Here is an 11,607-nt window from a genome sequence, read left to right on the forward strand (position 1 = left end):
TCAAAAATTTGAATAAAGCGCATGAGAAAGAAATTTCTACTATTTTGAAAGTCTAATCTGTTCAAAATTTCAAATGAAGACTAAATTGAGAGTACACCAACTATGCCAAAACAGAAAAAATATTCAATGCTATTCTCTGCTATTTTATAGCAAGTAAATTAGGGGGGTTACATTTGATCCAAAACTAATTGCATTTTTATAGTCAGTAAATTACGGAAGTTAACTTTTCTTTCTTTGTTTCCTTTTCTTTAATTTAAACTTTCTTGTTCAAGTGAGTCCCATAATGGAATTTAGTATGATATAATGCATGTATTATGTTTCTTCTGTCTCAATTTAATTTTGATAGTAATGTTCGAAACTTAACAGCCAAATAAATTTTTTTTATCGCAACTTTTTGAAATACTAAAACCACACATAAATTATATATATTTTATTAATTTCATACTTAAATTATTAAATAATCACACTATTAATTTGCGTATTTAAAACTCATTAAGAGGGCCAAGTGGCCTAAAAGGGGGGTTGCACTCCCTTTGTGTGGTATGTGAGGAAGAACAAAAACAACAATGTTATGATATCATTGATTAATTAATTATTCTTGTTTCTTTCTTGGTCAATTTTCTTCTCTCTCCTAGTCTTATTCAATGTTTTTCGTTTCTTTCATTCTTCTTAAAAGACAACAATAAGTTTTATTTCATCTTTTATTACAGTAATAGTTTAAAAAATTATCTTTATTATACACCATAGCACATCTTAATGGAACAAATCGACTATTTAGTTAAAAAATTATATGCATGAATAATTCACTAATTATTATTTCCTCTATTATAATAATTACATAACTTTTTAAGAATCTTTTTGACATATCAAAGGTGAAATACCTTTTTTTCTTTTCATTGATGTTCAACTAATTCGAATCTCGCATTGCAAAATCTACTTTTAAGATAATTCTTTCAATAAAATTACATTTAATTGTCCTATCACTATACCATAATCCATGTTGTCCAAAGGAGAAATACAAAAACATACGATAAAACTATTTGCTATTTTTTATCTAATGTAAAAGGAAAAACAGTTGGACGGTTCACCCACCATACCAATTTTCCTTTTTCCCCGCCCCACACCAGAGCCGGTCCATTCAATTTATTCTATTTATAACTCCTTCCCACCATTAACAATTTTCCATCACTCTTAATTTCCCTCACTTCACTATTTTCTCTCAATTCACAATTGCCATGGCTTCCAATACCGAAGAAGCAGCAGTTGATATGTCCCCCTTTTTCATTCTCTACAAAGATGGGAGCATCAATAGATTACGTCCAGATGTTAATGCACCTCTCTGTGACGATCCACAAGCTCCTGTTAGATCAAAGGATGTCGTAATTCAACCCGAAACAGGAGTTTCCGCACGTTTATTTCTCCCAAAAATAACCGATCCAAACCGAAAACTCCCCCTTGTGATTTACATTCATGGCGGGGCTTTCTGTATTGGATCTCCACGTTCCATTGTTTTCCATAGTTTCATTAGCACTTTAGTCGAAAAGGCTAATTTTATTGCTGTTTCTGTTGATTATAGACTTGCCCCTGAACACCCTTTTTCAGCTACGTATGAGGATTCGTGGGCAGCATTTGAATGGGTAATTTCACATGTTAATGGAAAAGGTTCAGATTCATGGCTAAATGATCACGCTGATTTTAGTAAAATTTTTGTTGGTGGAGAGAGTGCCGGAGGAAATATTACTAATGATGTTGCCGTTCGAGCAGGGGTCGCCAATCTTGATTCGAGTATAAAAATTATAGGAATATTTTTGGTTCATCCATATTTCGGGATCGAAAATGATCTGTTGTACAAGGCTTTGAATCCGACAATAGCTGATAAATATTCTGAAGATCCGAGGTTAAATCCTTTGATCGATCCGAGGTTAAAGTCCATGGCGTGTAAGAAAGTTTTGTTTTTCGTGGCGGAGAATGATCCTCTGAAGAAAGGGGCAATGGATTATTACGAGGGGTTGAAGAAGAGTGAATGGAAAGGAGAAGTGGATATAATGGAGACGAAAGGGGAAGGCCATTGTTTTCATTTCTTCAATCCAATGTCTGAGAAAGCTGTTGCTATTGTGGATAAACTAGTTGGTTTCTTGAAGCAAGGGTACTAGGTTTTGTTTTAAGGTTATTTTAGACTGAATTCTGGTGCTTTAGTAGTTACATTTAAATAAGATGAACATGTTTTTATGAGCATCAGTATTGATTTTGTGGTTCTTGTAATTTGAATTTTTGAGATCTAGCAGTATATTTAAGACCAAAAAATAGCTCATCTGTTTCCTTGTTCCTTCTGGGGAGTATAAATCACTGACTACAACATGTACGAGCTTTGTTTAAGTGACTGTTTCTCTTGCCATGGACTTTCTCATTAGGTAACTTGCAAGGCAAAAATGTGCTATTAGTATGAGATGGAAGAGCATGAGGATTTTATGTGACCTTAAAAATGTTGTTGACGTGATTTTGAAACGCTTGCTACATTTGGAAGCTCTCAAGCGTGTTGAATTATGTCGATATATATATATATATATATATAAAATAGCTCATACTTTAGCTAGATTTTCTAAAGGTGCATTTGAACTATGTGTAGTTCCTTGATGCAGTAACACAGAGTGTTCAATGTTTACAGAGACATTAACGGTGATAAGAGAATGTCCTAGAAATTACTACTTGATATCATAGTCACAAAAATGTCATAATATACTCAGTGGCGGAGTCAATATTTTAACTAAGAGAGTTTAAAATAAAAAAAAGTAAACAAAAAAATTAATCGAAGAGGGTTCAACATCCACTATATATATGAAAAATAATTTTAAACTTATACAAATAATATTATAATTTTTTAACCGAAGAAATTTCGAATGAACTCCTCACTATTAAGTAGCACCGCCACTAAATATATCTGATATCATATATTTTTAAACAACTCTATGGTTGATGAATTATATCTCTATGCATAAATATGAAACCGGAGAGTACTAATACTTAACCACTCCAATTCTGTATTGCATTTGCATTGTAATAACTATTTGGCATTATTGTGAAACGAAAAACAAAAAAAGTTGTATATGCAGCACATTATTCCAATGGGTCCCAATTCAGTATGGCATGTCATACAGCAAAATTCAATTCAACTTGTAATTTGTGCAGGTCAATGAAAGCACCTCCTGAGTTTATCACGGCGCGTCGGCACCCAATCTGCCACACGCTTTAGTGTCACAAACTTCTATAAAGTCTACGATTTCATTCATTTATTCACACCTACCATAACTCAATAATGGCACTTCATTTGTTTAGTCATCTTCATTTTCCTTTTATCATTTCTTATTACTATATGCATATGTATGAATTCCACCTTTGCAGGAAAAGCCCTGAATTTCTATCCTCTTTTTGAAGTTTATGCTAATGGAACTGTTCGTAGGTATGAAGAGATCAAGTTTGTTCCTCCATCAAACAATCCCAAAACAGGAGTCCAATCCAAAGACATTACAATTTTGCCTCAAAAATTCGTATCAGCACGACTTTACCTGCCCAAAATCAGTCGAAAAAATCAGAAATTTCCTCTTCTTTTTTACATCCACTGGGGAGGCTTTTGCATGCAGTCAGCATTTTCGCCCCTATATGATAGTCACCTCCACATGCTAACAGCTCAGGCTAATGTATTGGTCGTATCAATTAATTACAGACTAGCTCCAGAGCATCCAATTCCAGCATGTTACGATGATTCATGGGATGTAATGAATTGGGCTGCACGAGGGAAAGAGCCTTGGCTTAAACAACATACTAATTTTTTGCGTGTTTTCTTAGCTGGTGATAGTGCTTGAGCTAATATTGCTAACAACATGATGGTTCGAGCAAGTGAGGAAAGTCATTTTATCCTATCACTAGTGGGGATGGCACTAGTGGATCCATATTTCGGTAATGGTAAGCCTAATGTATTTTGGACGTATTTATACCCGAAAATTAATGAGATTGATGATCCAAGATACAATCCGACAGCTCATCCGAAGATACTGTCAAAATTGAAATGCTCCAAGATTTATGTTTTTACTATTGGTAAAAATTATTTGAGAGACAGAGCTTGGACTTATTACGAAACGATGAAGAAAATTGGGTGGAAAGGTGAAATGGGGATAAAAGAGTCAGAAGGGGAGGGACATATCTTCCACTTATTTAATCAAACTTCTGAGAAAGCCAAGGATCTGATGAATACTCTGGTCCACTTCTTGGTCTAGTGCTATGATAAGTCTTGGTTATTATGTAAACTAGTATACGTATTCACGATGCGCCAACAATATTAAAATATTATAATCTTATTTATTTGATCAAATTTAATTGTTATTGTCATTAGTTCAGAGGTCACAACTTATCTTTAATATAACTATATAACCTTTGCAATTAAATTCAACATTATTTGCCGTCTTTTTTTATGATTTTTTATTTATTTTATCATTTGGAGTTACTTTTAATTAGGTAATTTTGAATGTTTTGTATATTAATAGTTTGACAACAAGAAATAACACGTAGTCAATATTCTGAAAACAACACAAAAAAATGGATAGTAATTAAGTTTTTAAATCTATACACGAAATCACAACTAATAAGCAAAATTTCATGTTTTAAGATTAAGCCTATTAAAAAACGTATAATCTCTATTTTATGTTTGATTAAGTATTTCATTATACAAAGTTTGATTGCTTTATTTTTAAAAATCTCCTTATAAAAGTTGTTTCTTACTTATCCAATGTTCAACTGGCTTAAATTTTTTTATTCTCAAAAAATAGCTATCAAGAAATAGTGATATCATATATGTATGAAGAAAAAAAAAACGTCAATAAACAAATACACAAATTATCTCCTTTAAATAGTATTCTCTAAGAATATTCATTCTCCTAACCATATGAAGGGTGTTGTATAACTTGCTTTTTGTTATAGATAATAAAGTAGTTTGAGAAAATAGTCAAATTGACAACCCAAGTTGTCTACTAATTCTGCAATTTCTACTTGTTCAAGTACATATCTCAGTTCTCCAAAATATCCCGTAATAAGTAATATAATCATCAACTAATTGTTTGGCATAAGAAGACATTTTATGGAGTCACCGCTTTAGGTGAAAATCTTGTTCACCTAAATTGATAGAGTAATAAAGAATTTATTTGAGATTAAAAAATTCTACTGTTGTTGTTTCTTTCTTCAATATGTTTTTTTTCGCAACTATCCCCTTATAAAAAAGAAATTCATTACTCCCTCTGTTTCAAAAAGAATGACCTACTTTGACTTGACACAAAGTTTAAGAAAATAAAGAAGACTTTTGAATCTTGTGGCCTTAAATTAAAGTTGTGTCAAATGTACCAAAATGTCCTTTAATTTTGTGGTTCTAAACATGCCATGTGGAAATTTGAAATTAGAATATTGCCAAAAAAGGAAAGGGATCATTCTTTTTTAAACGGACTAAAAAGGAAAATAGGTCATTCTTTTTTAAACGGAGGGAGTATTACAAATTGATGGTAAAATTTATAAATATTATATGAAAAAAAAAACGTGTATGACCTGGTATAATATAATTTATATTGCATGAGCCAAATAATGATAATTATAAGATAAAAATGCCACAATTTTAAGATTGATGGCAAGAGCTCATTATAAGATAAGACAAAATACTACTTGTTCACATCTAGCAGTATTTACGGCTAGTTAAGATAGTCAAGCTGCATTACGAAACAATAGCGTATTTTTTGAATCGGTATAAGGTTAGTGCTAGTGACAAAGGGCTAGAGTTGCTGCCTTGATGAAGGGGGATCGATCGTAACTATACACATCTCATTTTTTTTTACTGAAAGTTGATCGAAAACAACTACTCTATCTTTAAGGTTAAGTTTGCATACACCTCCTCCACAGGTCATATTTTGTGGGATTACATTGAATATATTTTTTTTAATCGGGTGGCATTTGCATAATTTAGTTAATATCTTTGAATCATCAAGATGAAGCAACACTTGAGGGTCTTTGAAACCTACATTTTGTATAGAGATGAATGAAGTAATGGTTTCTGATATTTGTCTTCCCCGCCAATGATTGGCATCACCACCCCTCTCTTGACTGGACTAACATAGCCCAACTGGTAAGTCTTGCCAAGAATTCCTTCGACATCATCTTTATATATATATTCAGAAACTTCAAGTATGTCTCCAAATGAGCAAAAACATCTCTTGATAACTGATAGATGTGAATCTTTATTTTCTCTCTCCAATAGGGACTAACCTTCACATCCAATTACATTAGTCTAGAAACTGTGAACCTCATGCTATTAAGTTCATCAATCCTTTCGACCATCACTAATCTCTCGGTAGAGTTAATGCTCTATTCTGCATCTTCATTGATCGGGACATCAACTGTCTCACCATTTCACTATGACTGTACAGTAAGAGCATCAACATTTTCATCCCATTATGACACTTCCTTGGGTCCTACAATTATTGTATGGGTGTCAAACATGTTTGACAATGTTTGAACCCATGTAAAGTCACACTTCCTTTCTTGTAGTTGTGTACCAATTAATTGTGCATTAATATGGAGGTTGTCATCTGAGACGATAGCAAATTCAGTTTTCTTTGCTCCATGGAAGTAGAACATAATGGCATCACCACCGACAAATCTGGGATCGGGGCATAGAGCTCCATAACCATCACACCTAATTTTTAGCCTTTGAACTTCCTGCTATTTTCAATACCTGATTCATATGCAATAAAAATTTTCTTAAATTGACATCTTCCCTCATATTTTTACTCTTTTGTTAGAAAATACGTGTATTTTATTTCTTAAACAGGGTTTACAACAATATTACTTTCGCATATACCTAGTGTAGTGACCTTCCCTAATTGTAGTGTCCCTATAATTTGATTTCAATATGTAGTCTATTGTACCATCGAAGGCTTTAACTATTTCCTGTCAAATTATATACGGTTAAAAAGTCTAGCTATAATTTTACCTCAAGCCGACAATCATGGGATATATGATTGAATTTCAAAACAATAGTAATTCAAATAAACCAGACGACAAATGTGAGCTCCCCTTTTCGTGAATGAGAAAGAAATAGAAATTCAAGGACAAAACATAATAAAAAAATTCATCGCTCTGCTATTTCTCAATCTTAGGGTGTCTTAGATAAGTCTTCCACTTGATTCTCCTTAATCCAGATGAAAGTGAAAGAAAAGTAACTCACATTGATAAATACAGAGAGAAAGAGGTTTAAAGGTTGTATTTAATACACATTGTACACACAAACATATTAGGTACTTAAAATTCCAGTAATTTGCATAGATTACAATGAAAATTGAATTATGAAAAAGTACAAATCAGAAAATGATAATTTTACCAAATCGACTAAAGGCATCTTCAAGCTGATAGATCTGTAATGTTACACGATAAACATGTGTGACTTTTCAGGCTCTTTTATAACCAAAACTCGAAATTGATCGTATCATTTATAGAAAATTCATATTGAAACCCAACTTAACCACCAATTTCAAAATTCATGAAAAACATCTTCTCTATGTTTGTCAATCTGCAACTATTTTATCCGATATTCAGGCATGTAAGAAAGAATCAAGTTAGTGAATTATCTCAAGCAAAAATTTTATATGCTATTGAGACACCTAAATTTATAAGGCATCACGCTTTATAAAAGATTATAAAAAGGCTTGATGTTGTTATCTAACTGATTATGGTGTAATATAGAGCATGGCTTTTAGCTTTATATATAAGACCGCAAAAATCACATACCCAAATCAATAACAAAGGAATACTACAAAGAAATGTTTAAAGCCAGTACGATAACAGTTGATGAGGAAGAAATGAACTGTCACAACCCAACTTTTCAGGTCATGATGACGCCTACCATAACCCACCACCACCAGTAGGCAAGCCAACCTGTAGTCCGGAACAACTAGTAACAGACTACTCAATAACATAAGGAAAAGAATACGGAATATATGAAATAAAGATCAATACATAGACGAATCCCGAAACCTGGTGGTATCAGTATAAGAGCTTCTAAACATAATAAGAGTATAAAAGTGATATATCAAGGAGAAATACACTGATTCAACTTACCTCTGAATACAACTTAGAGGCTAGTCTAATACATAGGAGAGAGATAAGTAATAATCCGAACATCAGGAGCTCATTTTAAGTTTCCGAATCAGGGTTACTCCGCACGATGCATACATCAACGGCCATAACTCGTACTATGATCTGCAGGCTGCAGAGGTGTAGTATGAGTACCAAATGAATGGTACTTAGTAGGCAACTGCCAACTGAGCTCCAAAGATAAAGTAAATATACAACATATAAACAGAATAAAAACTACAACCAAGAGTCCATAAATCATATAATAAGTCAATAAGAATAACAAGGGACAACTATCCTATTCATGTCCAAGAGTCTAACATAATAAGACTAAAGAAGTATCAAGGTGAACTATCCTATTCCAGTTACATTCAATATATGCCAATGTTATACCGTATATCCCAGGTCAATATACAAATAAAGAGAGAGAAAAAGATATATTGTAATATACAAGCGAAGGAATGACTATACAATATGAACAACGAAAGAAGGGATATTCGATAGTACCATGGATTCGTATAGTTATACATATATATATATATATAATGCATATAAATAGGAGGTCATCTCAAACATAACCTAGATCATCATGTTCTCATTTTAAGACCTCATTATAATACTATCATGATTTTAATACTATCATACTCAAGGATTCTAATCCACATGGCTAGACATGAAATACTCATGTATAATAATGCAATCATAATATAGGAGAGGCCTAAGAAATACCTCAAATCCCAATACCAGATCAATGACCAATCTATCATAGCTAGCCATAACAATGATAATAACAATACCAATAACAGTGTTAATAACTGACTACTTCAGACAACCAAATACCTAGAAGAGCCTATGCGTACCCCCACTGCCCGAGGCTCAAAAGGTTCAATCAACATACAATAACACAAGATATATCCTTCACCTGTATCTATGCAACCGTCTCATACCGGCTGATAAATATAGGTGCATGCTGGTGATAGGCGATACGCATGCAGGAATGAATGAAAAGTATAACTATCCTCATTAGGACCATCATCATCATAATCAGCCTCCGTCCTTATCGAGAATTAATATCATCTCAATAGTATCCTCCGCACTCGAACCAGATATCAATATTATCACAATATCCTTCAGCCTTGTCGAGTATCAATATCATCTCAATAGTATTCTCCGAACTCAAACCAGGTATCAATATCATCTCAATAGTATTCTCCGAACTTGAGCGGGGTATCAATATCATTACAATATCCTTCGGCCTTGCTAGATATCAATATCATCTTAATAGTATTCTCCGAACTCGAACCAGGTATCAATATTATCATAATATCCTCCAGTTTTGCTAAGTATTAATATGTCATCACAATATTCTTTGGCCTTACCGGGTATCAATATATCATCGTAACTATCAACACATAAATATAGGCATATAATAGGTGTATAGATGCAACCCGATATACTCATAACCGTAATCATAATATCACAAAGATAACTGTCTTATCATTATATTCTATCTACTCATTATTAACTAGACAAGACACATTATTATACCGCTAGTTTACTAGTCATCACATGATCTCTAGTTATCAATCTAACAGATTCTTCACATAATCATTAATCATGGAATAGTAACTAACCATTAATCAATAATTAGCCAAACCTAACGTCTAGTTAAGGTTCACCATTAAACCATAATATCTATCTATTCATTATTCATCATTTATCAATCAAACATCTTTTATTAACTAACACCAATCAATATCTAATATTGTTTACCAACTAATCCTCATTATTAACTAGTCCTCGTTATTAGCTAGTCAGCATCAGTAACTAGGCATCATTATCACTAGCATCCCTTAACACCTAGCAATGTTGACTACATTATCCCCACTTAACAACTAATTGGCATTATAACTTGTTATCAATAGCCACATATCACTACCATCCATAAACCTAACTTCATAGCCACGTATCAACCCTAGTCGTTAGCTACCATATTACTAAGCAAGGCTTATTAACTAATGTATTTAGAATTCCAAGCATTAAGTACTATAGTCACCTAATAGACAACTAGTTATCACATAGCTTATACCATAATTAGGAAGAACAGTCATAAGATCGCATTCAGTTAGAATCACATCAACAACCGATATAATAATCATGAATGTATCGAATCTATGCATACCATCACCAGTATTCAATCAGTGAAATCATAAGTGTCATACCACACCTTCCTCTGCCCCATACCGAAGAGATGTGTATACGCATATACACACACACATATATATATATTCATAAACTGGAGCCTCATCCTCAAAAAGGATAAACACTTCTCGGATGTCCAATCGATATCATCTATCGACCCTCGGCCCAATAATATGTACAAAATAATCACAATATCATCATCATGACCTTCGTCCCATATACATATCTGGAACTCATCTTTATAATCATATTTATAAGTCATAGCATATCTCTAATCCTCTCACATCTAGGAGGCATCTTGCATATACGAGGTATAATATCAATAAGCATGACGCGACTATAAGTTATTTCATATATAAAGGTCATTCATTATGACGATGAGAAATATCACCTCTCTAGGCCAACTATCATATCTAAAAAGAGACAGCATCTCTATAGGCCCAACATCGCATCTAAGAGGAAAATCATCTCTAAGGACCCAACATCATGTCTAAAAGGAAACAACATTTCTATGGGCCAAATATCAAGTCTAAGAGAAAATGGCATCTCTATGGGCCAAGTATCAAGTCTTAGAGGAAATAACATCTCTATGGGCCAAGTATTAAGTCTAAGAGGAAATAACATCTCTATGGGCCCATTTATCACATCATTTTTATTAGAAACAACATAGCTATAACTCATAAGTCACAATCCGAGGAACATCATTACAATATACTGAGTCACAAAGTAACCTTATACTAAGGTTTACTATTCTCAACTATGTCTAACATCTGCAGCTCATTCCACAATGACTAACACAAGTCTAGGCCTAAGTTGGCTGGACAATCCCACTTCTAAACCTCAATTTCCTTAATTAGGTACATTATGCCCCAAAATAGGCTAAGATATCTAGTTCAACTTCTAGATGTCAAGTAAGCCACATACAAGCCTAAGATAGGTACTTCAACTAGAAATAAGGGCACTTAAGTCAATTTCATCCAAATTATGATTCCAAGAATACCACACTAGACCAATAAGATCAAATATACTAATCGTGCTTTCAACAATAAAAACCACATCCATAATCTATCAATATATCAAATCTATGCTACAATTCAATCTAAACTAGGGAGAAGGCAATAGGAGTCCACAAGGTTATAAACATACTATCTTACGGGTCCAAGACCATCATCTAATTTCTCAAAACATCAATAATCAAGGCTAAGCTATATTACTCATAATAAATCCTAACATTCATATCCA

At 33.1% G+C, this 11,607-nt stretch overlaps 1 protein-coding gene and 1 pseudogene across 1 annotated transcript; both read left to right on the forward strand.

Annotated features, from left to right (window-relative positions):
• Positions 1 to 888: 888 nt before the first annotated feature.
• On the forward strand, positions 889 to 2,395 carry LOC107840005 (probable carboxylesterase 13). The gene has a single exon (XM_016683695.2). The coding sequence runs from the start codon at positions 1,236 to 1,238 to the stop codon at positions 2,151 to 2,153; it is 918 nt and encodes a 305-aa protein (XP_016539181.1). The 5' UTR covers positions 889 to 1,235; the 3' UTR covers positions 2,154 to 2,395.
• Positions 2,396 to 3,277: 882 nt separating this feature from the next.
• On the forward strand, positions 3,278 to 4,444 carry LOC107858932 (annotated as a pseudogene).
• Positions 4,445 to 11,607: the final 7,163 nt, after the last annotated feature.

This window comes from Capsicum annuum, chromosome 1, assembly GCF_002878395.1.
Source record: "Capsicum annuum cultivar UCD-10X-F1 chromosome 1, UCD10Xv1.1, whole genome shotgun sequence".
Classification (NCBI taxonomy): domain Eukaryota; kingdom Viridiplantae; phylum Streptophyta; class Magnoliopsida; order Solanales; family Solanaceae; genus Capsicum; species Capsicum annuum.

Excerpts from the sequence above, each read along its gene's own strand:
- LOC107840005 (XM_016683695.2), top strand. The coding sequence starts at position 1,236 with ATGGCTTCCAATACCGAAGAAGCAGCAGTTGATATGTCCCCCTTTTTC.